At 39.0% G+C, this 17,229-nt stretch overlaps 1 protein-coding gene across 1 annotated transcript in view; it reads left to right on the forward strand.

Moving 5' to 3' along the window:
- The window catches only part of Smp_139230 (n-acetylgalactosaminyltransferase, putative), a gene marked incomplete at both ends in the record, with an annotated part of 32,309 nt that overhangs the window by 11,199 nt on the left and 3,881 nt on the right, over positions 1–17,229 (forward strand). The window contains 4 exons of the mRNA XM_018791816.1: positions 1,363–1,535; positions 6,597–6,866; positions 11,031–11,194; positions 13,902–14,145. Of these exons, the coding sequence (XP_018645041.1) occupies positions 1,363–1,535; positions 6,597–6,866; positions 11,031–11,194; positions 13,902–14,145 (851 nt within the window). The remainder of the gene's footprint in view (positions 1–1,362; positions 1,536–6,596; positions 6,867–11,030; positions 11,195–13,901; positions 14,146–17,229) is intronic.

A 17,229-nucleotide genomic window follows, 5' to 3' on the forward strand; every position in this document is an offset into this window, starting at 1 on the left:
TGGTTTGCATATTTATTTATTTAGTTGGTTTGTTGTATTGCAGAAAATAAGAAAGATTTAGAACTTATACCTCCGTGACTGAAAATATCCAACTTCTGTACATTACTTACTTACTTACGCCTGTTACTCCCAATGGAGCATAGGCCGCCGACCAGCTTTCTCTAACCCACCTTGTTCTGGGCCTTCCTTTCTAGTTCTGTCCAGTTCTTGTTCATTCTTCTCATTTCTGTCTCCATTTCTCGGCGTAATGTGTTCTTTGGTCTTCCTCTTCTCCTTTGGCCTTCAGGATTCCATGTGAGGGCTTGTCTTGTGACGCAATTGGGTGATTTCCTCAAAGTGTGCCCAATCCACTTCCAGCACTTCTTTCTGATTTCTTCCTCCTCTGGATGGAATCTGGTTTGTTCTCTCCCTCAGTAACTTGTTGCTGATAGTGTCTGGCCAACGGATCCGAAGTATCTTGTGTAGACAACTGTTAATAAACACTTGTGCTGTACATTAGTTCTTGACATTTCATTTATGAATGTAATCCTTTTTTTTGTTAAAAAATTGTTTCTTATTCCATAATAATCCGTTGTCTAATATCCATTGAATGTAAAATCGTAGTCATCCATGTGAATTTCTGGAGCTTATTCACTAGCGAACCACTGAATTGTAACTCAGTTACCAAGTATTCTATTTTGAGCTATTTGTATCAGAAATGGTGATATCTCCTGACTACCTAAACTGAAACTGTAACTATTTCATTAAAAGGTAAATGTGTTTTAATCACTAATTCACCGATCCGCAAATGCTGAGATCAGTGGGCTTAACTTCCAGTTGTTAAGTTTAACGTTTTGTAATATTGGCAACAGTGCTAAGAGTGTGATAGAGTAATATTAGTAATTATCAGAAGGGGTTTTGTGGAGATTTAGTATTTTCATAGTTGAAAGCGTGAGTCAATTGAAGCTAGACCACCATGGAAAACCTGGAAGCACTGGACGGCCGTTTCCCCATTTAATGGGACTCCTCAGCAGTGCGCATCCACGATCCCGCACCCGCGAGATTCGAACCCAGGACCTACCTTATCTTTAAACTTCTTTGTAACTCAGTATTTCTGACCGGCTCAGTGGTCTATCGGTTAAGGGCTCTGGCTCGAGACTGGTAGGTCCTGGGTTCGAATCACACGAGTGCGGGATCGTGGATGCGCACTGCTGAGGAGTCCCATAATATTAGTACATTGGATGGATAATCCATTCTTTTTTTATTTCTTTTTAATGATTCTTTCCAATGTTTTCTTAACCGATGTATATACTGTAATTTGATTGAAAATCAATTTATAACAATTCCATTTTCAAACCATTTATTTATCTTTTATACTTCTAGTTGTAGGCATCAAATACCATTGGATAAATTGCTTCCATTCAAAACAAGTGTTATAATTGTATTCCATAATGAAGCCTGGTCAGCTTTATTACGTACTGTTCATTCTGTTCTTGATCGTACACCAGTACAATTGCTTCATGAAATTATTCTTGTAGATGATGCTAGTACTCAATGTAAGTAATAATGCTATTTCATTTTTATTTTGACGAGCCACCTAGACTGGTGACCACATTGCAACTTGATCGATAGCATTCGATCAGCACTAAGAAGGACTTGACACGCATGACATTTATCACCACCCAGTGATCAATCAATTGTGATTTTGACTAAACTTCTAATTTCCTACCAAAAGTTTTGGATTGCGTGAAATAATCATAATTGAATTCAATTCTTGATGGTGTATTCCATAGTTGATGCGAGTTTTATATTCCACTTCTGTAAGATCACAAAAGTATCCATGACGTATTTTGTTATTCCTTACTATTTTGAGCATATGCTCTGTTTGTTGTCCACTCGATAATAGCAATCAGTGGTGGACGGAGTTGTCAAGTGAGATAGTTCGTAATCAGTCACAATCGTACGGATTATCGAAATTTAGTTTTTCCTATTGAAATTACAGCTACCATTATTTTGACTCTTTCAGTACTAGTCTTGTTAATTCCATCTCTTTGTGCTAAAATAATCAGACAATTTGGGATAATATACATTTATTCTACCCTCTATGTTGATTAAGACTGAAGGACTTAGTGTGAATATATATCTCAGAAGATGGAGATTGATTATCAATACAGTGGTCTTGAGTGCTGTTAGAGGTATGAGGGCAGTTATCACTTCCCGGTTGCCCACACCGTGGAAGGGTTCTTCTGGAGGTACCTGAAAAGGAAATCGGGTTAGAGTTGGTCTTAGTGACCTGAGAGCGTGACCGCAGTGCCCAAGGGACAACTGCTTGAGGTCGGTCACTCACGACCTTTTTGTGAGTAATTTTCGTTTTCTCTCTGTCCTTGTTGGGACCGTACCACTGGAGACGGAAATCTGTGGGATGAAGCAAGGTTTGCATTTTTAGGGTCGACCCTTTCTAAGGGAAGACAGCATCGCTGTTATGCTAGTTGTCTGAAGGAAACATTTTACTGCCGTCACGCCTGTGCACAGTCAGCAGTACGACTTCACCTTCGGACCTTGGGATTGCTGCTTTTAGTCTTACCGCTCTTTCACCGACTTGCCTGTCAGACATGGTAGGACCTTGAGGAACGATTTTTCCAGCCAATATAGTTCGATTGACTCATCACGATAGGCAATCCCAACCACCACGTCAAGGTAGCAGCAACAGTCGAGTAATATATATCTACGGAAGATGAAAGGCAATAGGTGAGTTTTTTCATACCATTCTCATTGTACCTGTCTAATCATAATAGAGCGCTAAGTTTGACATATTTGCCGCTGATTTTTAAATTGTCATCTCGTCTAATCAACGACCACCTCTCCATTTCAAAATTGTAACACATCATATCTGTGATGTAGTCGTAATGGTAGACATATACATCTTATTTCACTGAGTCATATCTAAAATAGATCATTACAAGATTCTATATTGTTGATTCAAGTATGTTTTTACACGTATCTGTTTTCCACTAAACCGGTGAACTTAGAAACGTTTTATGATTTATTGAGAAGTACATCTTAGTAACCTTTATAAAGACAGTTCTTTTAATATGAATTTTAATGCAAACTTAATAGCCACTGAAGCTCTATATCATCAAATCTTGAAAAATTGATTATTGAAGATTAGTTTTGTTATCACCTACAACTCCTTTCGATGTATTCTTAATAGTTCTGACCACTGGCTGTGAATGTGTGAGGCAGCAATTAATAAACTAGAGATAACTCAAGCATGGTCAATCGTACAATAATAGTCCATAGGTCAAAATAAAGTTTATAATAAGGAGAACACAAGTATGAATAGTCTAGTTATTTAGCAATTATACGATAATAAATATATGCATAATACTGGTCCATAAATGGATACCAAAGTTACCATTCACTATTGTTATCAGGACACAACACCTCCCTTTTTTTTTGAAAAATCCGGAGCTGATATCCGGATTTTAAATTTTCTGAGCCTGTCCTTCCCCACGAAATAATGTTGGATCCTCATATACCCAAGTTTCTTTTAATCCGATTCTATTTATAACATGTTACTCGCATTCAATAGGGAACCCGCTAAGATTGACTAGATGGTGAGGATCGACATTTGATGTGAGGTCAGGATCTGGTTCTGCTGAAATGTAGTCATCAAACTTATTGTGAATATCGCTGGTAGGTTTTGGATCACTATGACAAACAGCGTCCATCAAAACTGCACTAGGTTCTAGATTATCATTTGATGCATGTGACACATTTTCTGGAAAAGCTTGAGAATCTTGATCATTAGATTTGGCAGAAATTTCTATTGCAGAATGTTGAGCTTTGCTCGGTGGAACTGCATTCGGTGTACTGCTCGATTTGATCTCTGTTTCTTTGTGGGCGGTTGCTGCGACAATTTCATGGGCATTCAGCATGGCATCGTCTTCATAAGAGCTGGAAACGTCACTGTTCGGACATGGTGTTTCAGGGATAGTGGGGCTTGAATCCACTACCGGGCATGTTTCGGAAATGGACAGTAATGAACAACTGGGCGTGTCTTGAGAGACTGCTGTTTCGTTTAAGTTACGGCTTGTCGAGGATTCATGGAGGCTGCGATCATTTCCCAGTTCTGTGTGCAATTCAGCGATTAATCCATCTACTTCCGACGCATATGCAAAACACTGGCGATTCAGAAACTGTGTGCGTAATTTGACCATGAACTCCAAGTGTCGCTCAAACAGCAACTGTAACCGGTCGGAAGGGAGCGTCATTTTTCACAGTATGACTAAGGACCAATGGCATTCAAGGACACCAAGACAATGCTGGATGCTGATTGCACAAAGTAATTGCCTGATTTTCGACCAATTGCAAGTTGACTTTTTTTTAACCCCGTCGCCAATTGTTATATCTGAAGCGTTTCGAATTCACTAGTTAGTGAACGGAACAAAGACTTGTGACCATAAACCTATAAGCTAGCTATTCTGGCGCGTCCCAGACCCAGCTAACTAGAGTAAGTTGGAAGCGGGGAAAATATATTCCGTAGCAGCCAGAAGCACAGCAATCGTAAGGGGAAAAATCAAACGTATATATACAACAATAAATTGTTCTTGGGCAGTATTACAAAATAGCACACTCAAAGATATAACGGACTAATAGCGTTTAAGATATTTTACAAGTGGGAAACTCGACTCGAAGGTGAAAAGAGCACTTTTGGCGCGAAAACGAAGAAATTCAAATTTTCAAAATAAAATTACAAAATTAAGCCATTTACCAAGTACGTTCTGGGGATTTAACATCCCCAACGCCTCCCCTTTTTAATAACGGACATTCTTGGGGTCCACTTGCATTTTGACTGTCTATCGCCGTTGGCGCAGTGACCACCTTCTGGACCGTAGATCGACTTGTTGTGCTTCTTCTTGTGTTGGGGCTGCCGGCAGATTAAACGTATCCAACAGTATGTCCAGCCGTAGCTTTCCTTCAGTCGATGGGCGCGCTGGAGCTGACCACTTACGTAGTTGGTTTCGGTGCCTAGTCCACCTGTCTGCTCCCACCTCAACCTCGTACATAACTTTACCTACCTTCCTAACCACACGTGCTTCAATCCAGGGACTATGATTTGGTCTGTAGTCCCGAGCGAACACTGGGCATCCAACCTTGTACGTCGGTAGCTTCTGTGACGTGGTTTGCGATGGCGGTGGTGTGGTTTTCGGAAGCATCAGATTATGGATGGTCCTCAATCTTCTTCCCATGAGGATCTCTGCGGGGGACTTCCGCTCAGGTAGCATGTCGTTAGGTGTCGTTCGGTAGACGAATAAGAAGTTTTGCAGTTTTTCCACTGGCGTCCCCTCCCCTTTTGACTTGACCAAAGCCCTCTTAAATGTATTCAAAAATCTCTCTGCTTGCCGTTTGATTGTGGATGATAAGGAGGGGCGCGAAGATACTTGATAGATAGGCGTTTGCAAAACTCTTGGAACTGAGTTGAAGTGAACTGTGAGCCGTTGTCGGATACAATTACATCCGGTAATCCGTTGCAGGCGAACAACTCCGTTAAGTGTTTCAGCGTCTGGCTGGTCGTTGGTGGTGTGATGGGTACAATTTCCAGCCATTTTGAAAAGGCGTCGACCACGACTAGATAGGTGGTTCCGTTTATTGGACCGGCAAAGTCGACATGTATCCTGGACCAGGGATACTCAGGCTGTGGCCATGGGAGCGGCGGTATTCTCGCATTACACTTCGCTGCCTGCTAACACTGCACGCATTTGCTTACTAGATCCATGAGGGGCTAATAAGCATAGCTTCTGGCGATGGATTTCATACGCTTTATACCTGGATGACCAATGTGGAATCGCTTCAGCACCCTCGATCGTAGGGATTCTGGCACCACCACTCTATCTCCAAACATCAAGCATTCATTCACGACACAATGAGTCTCGACGGTGGTAAAGCTGCTTCATGTCACCCTCAAGTTCAGTTGATGGCCAGCCATTGGTGACGTAGTTCATCGTTTTCCCAATGATGGGGTCGTTTCTGGAAACAGTTTGTATCTCAGATTCTGAGACTGGCAAAGCACGAACAGCAGTTGTCAGGTAGCAATGCGCGTGGTCTTCTGTCGAAAGAGAAGCAATAACCGCATTCTCATCGGTCGTAGGGTGTTCACTGATGAGTCGTGACAATGCGTCTGCCTGATCAAAACGTTGGGTGCGTCGATGTGATATTAGCCCTCATACCCGTAACAGCACACGAGATCAAGTTGGTCACTGACTGAGCACTCTAGACTGCTCGTACGGTTTTTGTGTGTCACTTTTCCAATCGATAATTCACTTCCCTCTGATTGGCGGTCTTATTACGTCATACATTAACGGGGCATCCACTCGGTCACAAGGTATAACAGTTAGTAGTACTAGAACACTATTGGAAAATGTTAACAACCTTGTGAAATCCATTCGAATTAAGAGCATATTATTGAAAAGTGCTGTTTCTTTTTTTCTCTTTCTCTCCCTATATATATACTGGTGTACATACTCTTGGTTATTTGTATGGTTTTGTCTTATGGTGTAGTTCTACACTATCCCAGCTTGTTCATACGTATCTATGATAATTTTTATTGTCTACAGCCCATTTAGGTGATCAATTGAAAAATTATGTAAAGTCATTAAATAAACCTGTACGAATTGAACGAATGTCAAGTCGAAGTGGTTTAATACGTGCTCGATTACATGGAGCAAAAATTTCCACTGGTAAAACACTTACATTCTTAGATGCACATTGTGAAGTGACTATTGGTTGGCTAGAAACTCTACTTAAACATATTTCAGAAAATCAAAAACGTATAGTTTGCCCAATCATTGATGTTATTAGTCATGATACATTTGAATATCTTCTTGGTAAGTTTATCCTTTATCTCTTACTATTCAATAAATTGTGTGTTTTTATCGTTGCTGGATTTGATCCATCTGTAGTGGTAAAGGAGTTCCTTAGACGAATTTTACGATATTTCCTTTGATGATAAACTTTTGGTATATTTTGAATAGTGACTAGGAGTGAGATTACGAAAGACGTGTTTTGTCATATTTAGGACCCATCAGTTGGTGAATATATCTTCATCCCAATACGTGAACATCAACATTGTTTGAATGTGCATGAATGCTTAAATCTTGGGTTTTACTACTAGCCACTATCGCACTGATGACATTGGAATGAAAATCATTCCATTTTCTCTAACCAATTGTAATTGAAAATACCAACACAACCTGACTTGGTATATCGATAGTCGTAACGAGACTGTAAGGTCCTAGGTTCGGCCCTTGTATGCTGTTGTAAGTGTCCGCCACTGTTTGGTCTCATAATCAGATAAAATTACTATTTGCTTTTCAATGAGTGTAGCTGGTCCCTTGGTGATATTGTGTCCTTTAAACTATAGTATATAATTGCGAAGCTCTCATTTTTGTTCTGGACAATATCGGCCCGTACTTCCTGTAAAATCGAGCTTCCCAATTATTCCACAACTGTTAAGTCAGTCCATTCTTATAGCTTTGTTTGTAATTGATTGTCTTCGTCTTAGCTTTCATACGTGTCGATTGTTTTTCACTGTTTACCTTTGATCACATAATTGACTAACGTTTTTCTCACCAGTTAATAGATTCGACCTGTATTAATGTTCTTTAACTGTTGCTAATTAGTCTAAACTTCATGCTTTCAAAAATGTGATGTTCTTAAAATTTTGGCACTTTTACAGTCGTAGTTGTATACGTATATAGATTTGAACGATAGCATATCATGTCGCATGGTTTGATGTAACGTTTCTCTTAGTTGATGTAATTTATTTTGAAGACAATATTGTATTTGTTTTTATTTGCTGTTGAGTCTTTCGATTTTTGTAAGTTAGAATGAAGTGATCGCATTTCCGGCATTTCCTGTATGCTACCTGGCATAATCCCTCTGCATGTCAAACCTGGATTCAGATTAATCACATCGCAATCAGCTACTACTGTTGTGGTCGTGTACTATACTGCCGCTCCTTTTAAAGTACCTATCTGGACTCTGATCATACCCTTGTTTGCACTAATCTTACCTTACGTTTCAGTGGCCAAAAAATTCATCGTCCTAAAAAGATCGATGTCAGCAAATTGGTTGTAACTTCTGTTTCAACTAAATGCCAAACCGATCTAGGTTCAAGACTAGCTACCATTCCACTGAAAAATGTTGGTGAGCATTGATTGCAAATGCATGATGCCATGAAAATGGCGAGTAAAATCACTTGAGGCTTCGCGAAACGTCCCGCGTAGAGGTGGTCATTGTATGACATGGTGTCGCAGTATAAAAGAGAGCTATACAGGGCTGGCTTCTGCTAGTCCTTCACGACTCCCTGGTTGGGGTCCTAGAGATGATGAGGCACAGCGGTTTGAGGCTTTATCACATATGGCTCAGAATAGAAACCAGTGGCGATCCTGTTGTAACTTTCTCCATAGAACTAGATGTAACTTCTTTAACTGAAAGAAATTTTTTCTGGTTATGCTTTCACTAACTGAGCTACTTCTTCCATTATTATCATTATTATTTGACTCTCATACACTAATTTCTGTTCATTTTCGTTCTCCCTTTTCTTATACGCAATTTAAATTCTTTATCTCTTCATACTCTCATTGTTATTATGTGACGCATATGTATTTGGTGCCTCTACGTACCAATATTTGTGTCCAAATACTAATAATAAGTGGTGCTTATTATGGCTATAATGATCAGTTATCGGAACAGAGTTTCAGTAATACTGTGATAATAATGTAGCATTCAACCTTCAACAGGTTCTCATCTAACCTGAAGGTACGTTTTGTGCTAAATAGGAGTGAAATTTGAAAAACAGCCTGTGTAAATGAATCTGGAAGAGAAAAAAAAGGGAAACAGTGAGCCGGCAAGTCATTAACCATATAGGATGCACTGTTACTGGTAAAAACAATGGATAACTATCATTAATAATAGGCATGAGGTCAAGACAATCTGGTTACTTATTTATTTATACACATAAATATTGGTACAAGGGGGTACCAGATACATATGCGCTGCACAAATCTAATTTGATTTGTGTGAGGGCTGACATACTGCTCAGGTGCCCAAACTGAAGCAGGTGGTTTTTTTAGGGGACCACACCCGGAGCCTTCGACCTGAAGGTCTAATCCACAAGACAGTGGAGCATTGTGAGGAGATGCAGTCCCATGGTAGCCGGTGACCGACGATTGATTCATAAGCCACTTGTTCCTCCAGGATACTGGAGCCAGCCCATGTGCACCATTGGTTTGGAACCAGGGTTTTCCAACTCCCCTAGATGGACTTTCCGTATCCATCAACCCGGTTAAAGCACCGGACATTCGTTTTTCGTCCTCTCAATTTCGTAAACAACAGTAATGCGACGAGAAGGCAGTGAGTAGGACTTCCCTGACAGAGGCTGTATACGCGTGGCCATGTGAGAGCATTTGGAGAGGGAGAGCGGACTCTCCCCACTAGAAGTTGATAGAGTAACATTTCGAACGTGTCATAATATAAAAATGGAATTGTAGTAACCATGTACATATTAATTAGTAATCATCATAATTTTATTGTTTGTCACATAAAGTAGACTTAACAAAGACTCTGGACTTGAAATAAGATATAAGTCATTAGTTTTTTTATTGAAAGATCATAAGTTACAAATTAATAAACACTTATCTATAGAACTGTTAATATTTAGTTATATGTGTAATTGTCTCAATAATTAGGTTTTGTAATTATAATGATTTTATCCTTTGAACTAATTGTTCATTTGTCACTCGGATTAAAAAATGGATTTCATTAGTCTTTTTGAATGTTTTTTCGTACCCGCTTTTAAGTTTGTACATTCTCACAAGGCAGTGGTGCATCGTGAGGAGATGCAGTCCCATGGTATCCGGTGACCAACGATTGATTCATACGCCATTTGTTCCTTCAGTATACTGGAGCTCATGTTCACTGTTAGTTTGGAATCAGGGATTTCCAACTCCCCTAGGTGGACGCGCCGTGTCCACCAACCTGGTTAGAGCTCCGGACATTCGCTTTTCGTCCTCTCAATTTCGTAAACAACACCCCCGCTGAGAGAAGGCAGTGAGTAGGACTTCCCTAACAGAGGCTATATACGCGTGGCCATGTTAGAGCATTTGGAGAGGGAGAGCGGACTCTCCCCACTCTCGACCGTACCAGGGCATTTGGGGGTTTAGGTCTATCACTCTATCGTTATCTGCTTTTTAAGGATTTTCTATGATAATTATAACAACATTTTAAAACAATTGTGTTAAAACTCTAGTCGTCCTACCACTTATGCATACATCTGAGAAGTCCCATACTAGGATGAAACATTTGTCCAGTGTATCCTGATTTTTCTATGGTTATCTAACTAAGATCAGTTCGTGGTATAAACAATCAAACTAGGTATCAGTTTAGAGATCATATTATTTCGACTAAATAGCTTTTAGTCGTTTCTGAATTTTCTTTAAAAAGAACCATGTATATTTTTATTAGCATCTCACGTCATCATCATCTTTTATTTGAAATCATGAAATCACTTCCTTCTTGTGGTGGGGGTGTTTACGAAATTGAGAGGACGAAAAGCGAATGTCCGGTGCTTTAACTGGGTTATTGGACACGGAAAGATCACTTAGGACAGTTGGAAAACCCTCATTCCAAAGCAATGGTGCACATGGGTTCCAGTATCCTGAAGGAACAAATGGCGTACGAATCAATCGTTGGTCACCGTCTACCATGGGACTGCATCTCCTCATGATGCTCCACTGCCTTGTGGATTAGACCTTCAGGTCAAAGGCTCCGGGTGTGGCCCATTAGGTAAACCATCTGCTTCGGTTTGGGCATCTGGGCAGTATCACAGCCTTCACACAAATCGAATGAGATTTGTGTGGCGCATATATATCTGGTGCCCCTTTGTACCAATATTTATGTGTTTAAATAAAATAAATAAATATGAAATCATGTACACTATACTTATGATAAATAAACTTTATTTTTTATTAATGTTCTCATCAATTAAGGTTCTGATCGTACATGGGGTACATTCGATTGGCAATTTAATTTTCATTGGGAAACTGTTGTAGATAGAGAAATAGATCGTATTAATGATGAACATAATGTCCCATTACGAACACCTACCATGGCTGGTGGTCTATTCACCATCACTCGTGAATACTTTTATGAGGTAATAGATTATTTTCTGTCTGTTATTTTTTTAGTTTGTTTTTTGAAATTTCATTTAGAAAGATGATTAAGATCAGGTTGATATTTTCGTAGACAAATTGTCCATGATTGATGTAATTAGTTCCATTCAAAAATTTCAATGAACCACATTTGTATTTCATAGCTTTCTCTTCAGCTTCATAGAAGTTTACTTACTTACTTACGCCTGTTACTCCCGATGGAACATAGGCCGCTGACCAGCATTCTCCAACCCACTCACTCTGTCATGTGCCTTCCTTTCTAGTTCTATCCAGTTTTTGTTCATTCTTCTCATGTCTGTCCGCCTGTAGCTTCTCCAGGGGCTACTGCCGGTCCCAAGCACGGATAAAGGAGGAGGGTTTGGCATGGGGTTAGCGACCCCATCCCGTAGAAAACCAACTCGCTAAAAAAAACACTAACCAGAAAAAATTATTCATAGAAGCTAATTCTTCTAAATTGATGACATGGTATCAGTTTTAATTGTCGATCAATAATGAATGGGTTATATGTGTTGTGATATAATTTAAGAACTAAGCTTGCAAAAAAATGTAGTTTTTATCATTGCTTGATGTAATGGTTTCTAAAATGTTAAGATAAGTTTATTGGTCATAAAACTAATTTGATATGTTTAGAAAGAAAAGTGAACACGTAAAGTCAACTCATTAAATTATGATTACATCTATTTGAAAAAGGCTAATTGTTGTTAAGGCAATTAAAGATTAACTACTGATTAACTACTCTGAATACAAAGGTCAGGCTGAAGCTTTCGAATTGTTATAACTTCTGTGAATTTCAGTCAGTTACGTGTGTAGTTACGGGTTTGAGGGCTAATATCACTTCCCGGCTGCCCACATCGTGGAAGGGTATTCCTTGAGGGACCTGAGAAGGAAGTTGGATTAGTATTGGTCTTTACGACCTGGGAGCGTGACCGCAGTGCCCAAGGGACAACTGCTTGAGGCCAGTCACTCATGGCCTTTTTATGGGGGATTTTTGACGTGTTAGCTCCGTTCTTCAAAGGACCTTACTGTCGGAGACGGATATCCGTGGGATAAGACGAGGTGTGTATTTTTAGGGTTGTCCTTTTCTAACCCCACCCTTCCTTGTGAGAAAGCAGCATCGCTGTTATGTTGGTTGTCTAGAGGAAACACCTTACTGCCGTCACACATCTGTACAGTCGGCAGTACGACTTCGCTTTCGGACCTTGGGATTGCTGCTTTTAGTCTTAACGCTCTTCAACCGACTTACCTGTCAGGCATAGTAGGACGTTGAGGAACGATTGTTTCAGCCAGTATAGTTCGATTGGTTCATCACGATAGACAAGCCCGACCACCACGTCAAGGTAGCAGCAACGGTCGGGTGTGAATTTCAGTAGCGTGTAATTAAACTGTTCATTGATAACCTTGAATAAGTTCATTGAATCTACAGTATGCTCCGTGTCTAGTAGGTGAAAGCAACAAAATACAATGAATTCATGGTAATATACATATGTAATCGTTCTTTCTCGGTCCATGATTGTCAAAGTTTCAATCTGGAACATGAAAATACTAATGAGACGACATATTCTCCATGGATTTTGAATCAATAGAACTCCAGAATATAGTATATTCTGACAGAATATTTTTTGATATTATCGTTTCAACTATTAAACTAACTAACATATAACACAGTACTACTAAAAAAAATCCGCTTGAGTTGCACATTTATCCTTTAACTGTTGTTCCCATCCCTAACTTTTACTATAATTGTGTTTTTCATCTGGGATATCATACCACACTCTACATTAGACAAACAGTAGACAGTTATAGCTTAATCCAGCCTCTTGAAATGAAGTATTCAATTAAATTTACACCATAATGTACATAATTTACCCATCATATAATCGGAAGTGTTTGGTACGACTCAATTAGTAAACAAAGAAAACAATGCGAACAAACTCAGTCGGTATTTTGGTATTGTAGCTCAAATTACCTCTCTTTCCTAGAATAAATCCTTGCTTTATTCATTTCTCATGCTGTGCTGATGTCAGGTATAAAAAAGCTACACTGATACAAACATTCTTAGTTTTAATTTAATTCAATGACTAAGTAAAGAAGTCATATTGTACACTAGAATGAAGTCTAGTTTTACTTGAGTTGGTTTAGAAGTAGAATGCGAAACTGTATTTCAGATCGTCAAAACCCTAAGTACCTTATTTAATAAATCATCTAATATTTCTATACATGCTATTCTAGGAAAATGTCATCTATTTATGTTAGGATATTCACAAGAATATCCCAAAAATTATCTCGAATGTAAAATGGTATGTTTTCAGACTCTTCACATAATTCGCATGTTATTTCCTATTGGCCATTATTTACAGTGTCCTAACTATGACTTTCATGTGTCGTTTCCCTATTGGTCAATTTTGAGTCGTCCTAATTACAACCTTTACGTGTCCTTCCTTTCCATTGGTTACTGATAATAGTCATCGTAACTGTATAAATATGCCTTGTCTGTAAACCATTTTTGTTCTGCTGCTGACCCCATAAACAATTCTCATTTAACGGCTGTGTTCTGATTTATTGGAGTTGGGGAACAGTATTGGGGTCGAACTAGGATATCTGAATTTGGTCAATCGGTAGAATTTCGCGTAGTCCTATCGCAATACGCTATATTTCGCACTATAACAATTTATAACTCTTCATTTCTAGATTGGTGCTTATGACGAAGATATGGAGATATGGGGTGGTGAAAATATTGAATTATCATTTCGTGTTTGGCAATGTGGCGGTGAATTACTAATCGATCCTTGTAGTCGTGTTGGACATGTATTTCGTAAATCTTCACCATATACATGGCCCGGTGGTGTTAGTCATATATTACATAAGAATTTTGTACGTACTGCACTAGTTTGGTTAGATCAATATAGTCGATTTTATTTTATGCTGAATCCATGTAAGTAATAGGAAAACCATGTCATCATCATTATGACTTCAATTACACTTATTTGCTTTTTGTTTCTCAATGAAAATGACACATTAATCTTTCATATTTTGTCGATTATAACTCAATCGTAACCTAGTTTTCCCCCTCAAAGGATACTTAGATTACTTATTGTTAAGACATACATCATGTGTGCCTAACCATCCTAACGCTCGATGTTTGTTGGTGTGAGAGTAAATTAAAAAGAAGCTAGGAGACGTCCAAATCGCTTGCAACGTGTGATGATAGCTTAAGAAAGAGTGATAATATACTTTAGTCTGTTGGTTATAGATTCATTATTGTATGATAATGTAAATATGTCTACACTGTAAGTTGACGACTAGTCGATTCCAAATACAGCCCCCTTCAATCTATGCAAACTTGACTATTAATCTGACTGAATAAATTATATAAAACATGGTGTATTTATTAACCATTTTGATGTCCTTTAGGAGTCAAATAATTTCCTATCTATATTTTTTGCCTTCCTAATTATTTGTTTATTTATTTATTTGAACACATAAATATTGGTACAAGGAGGCACCAAAAACATATACGCCACATAAATCATTCGATTTATGTGAGGGCTGGAAAATTGACTGGGTGTCCAAACCGAAACAGGTAGTTTTCTTAGGAGGCCACACCCGGAGCATTCTACATAAAGGTCTAATCCACAAGAGAGTGGAGCAACGTAAAAAAGATGCAGCCCCATGGTAGTTAATGACCAACGATTGGTTCATACGCCATTTGTTCCCTCAGGATGCTGGAGTCTATGCACACCATTAGTTTGGAATGAGAGTTTTCCAACTCCCCTATGCGGATCCTCCATATCCACCGTCAGTAAGAAATTGATGAGGTCCACGGAAGACATGAGAACAAAAATATGAACTTATATAACTTCAGATCACCATCCACTTGGTGGTTGCCATGATGAAACTAAAGCTAAAGAAGCACTGTACAACTGGGGAAACATCATTACAAACGTTCAATACAACCTTCCTTCGAGATACTAACAAACCCGACGAATGCAAGATAACTCTCAACAACAGGTTCCAAGCCCCACAAAAACTACTTAAAGAAGAAGAAACTACCATTAACGATAGGTGGATAGGGATCAAAGAAGTATTAACCTCAACGTCGCAGAGGGTCCTGAACTTCAAGAAGCACCATCATAAAGAGTGGATATCTATCGAAACCCTGGTCGAGAAACGAAGAACAAGAACACAGCAATTAAAGTCAGTCGAACATGAACAGAAAAAGCCGAGGCACATGCAGAATACACAGAAGCAAACAAACGAGTGATCCGATACATTAGGGTTGATAAGCGGAAATACCAGAAGACCTAGCAATAAGAGCGCAAGAATCTAGGAGAGAAGAGAACACGAGACAAATATATGATACAACGAAGAAACTAGCAGGGAAATATGGTAAAGCATGGCAACCATTCAAGAACAAAGAAGGCAAACCAATCACTTCGATCCATGAACAGAGGAACAGATGTGTAGAACACTTTAAGGAACTATTGAATAGACCAACCCCACTGGACATCGAAGCAGCACTCACAGACCATCCTATAGGTGTCACTCCACCAACGATGGAAGAAATCGGAGTGGCCATCAGACAACTGAAGAGTGGATAGGAAACAGGTTGAGACAACATACCAGCTGAAGCACTGAAATCACACGTAGAGGTAACTGCAACACTTTAAGGGAATCTTGAATAAATCAGTCTCACTGAAACTACCAGAAGTCAAAATAGCACCTGCAAACTTCCTTGACTGGATTATGAAGACCTCCACATCTCAGATGAAGCACCGAATACAATGGAGAGCTTGAGTACGTCTAGATGATTTTGACATTGCATAAGACTTAACTCTTCTATCTCATATACAACAACGAATGCAATCGAAGACAGCAGGTGTAGCAGTAGCCACTGCAGCAGTAGGCCTCAACATACTCAGAGGAGAAGAAAGATACCGCGATACAACACAGAGAGCACCAACTCAGTCGCACTTAATGGAGAAGCTCTGGAAAAGGACGAAATTTTCACGTACCTAATCAGCATCATCGATAAACAGGGAGGATCTGATGCAGATGTGAAGACAAGTATTGACAGAGAAAGGGATGCATCCCTTCAATTGAAGAACATCTAGAAATCGAAACAACTGTCAACCAACATGGAAGTCAGGATTTTCAATACGAACGCCAAGACATTTTCATTGTACTTAGCTAGAATGAAGACAACAACTACAATCATCATCAAAAATATATGGGTATTTATAAACAGTTGCCTAATATCATAAACAACAACCTACTGAGGCCTAGAACAAACCAGCTTCCAGCTGAAGATGAGAATAGGGAAAGACAGGTAGATACGTTATACACTGTGGAAATCATCAGACTACATTACGAAGAAATCTCTAACTTGCAATCCTAAAGGTCAAAGAAAAAGTGACAGACCAAGGAACACATTGTACTAGAAATCGGAGGTAGACGCCTAAGTTATGAATAATACTTGAAAACAACTGGAATATAGGGGCCCATGTTTGTTATGCTCGATAAAAAGTCAAATCCTCATTTTCTCACCCAAAGTGAGATGATTTGAGAAATTATGTTATTAAGTGGCTAAACATAAATAAGTCAGAACATATTACCAGCTCGTGAAGTCGCTTACCTTTAATCTAAATTGTGTAGAAGTACATGTTTTTCCTGTTAGAAATCTGTTTGTTCAGTGGTTACAAATCGTAAATAACATAGTTTTCCAATATTTACACTTCATACTTCAATGTAAAAAATAACACTTCATTGAATACTTTTATCCAATCAGCGTTTGATTAGAAGTTTTGCTAGAAATACCGCGAAAATGAAAAGTCACCTGTAGAGGTTCTAATTAGCTGATTACTACATTGCTACTATGTTGAGTAGTATTCCAGAATTTTCAGGAAAACTCAAAGACTCTTTAAATACTATAAAAACCTTATATTTTCTGTACATAAATGAAGCCTTGGAGTAAAGTGCTTCTCGCATATTTTGCGCCTTTTCTCTCGTGTTCAAGTCG

Source organism: Schistosoma mansoni (assembly GCF_000237925.1).
Source record: "Schistosoma mansoni, WGS project CABG00000000 data, chromosome 1 unplaced supercontig 0071, strain Puerto Rico, whole genome shotgun sequence".
Classification (NCBI taxonomy): Eukaryota; Metazoa; Platyhelminthes; class Trematoda; order Strigeidida; family Schistosomatidae; genus Schistosoma; species Schistosoma mansoni.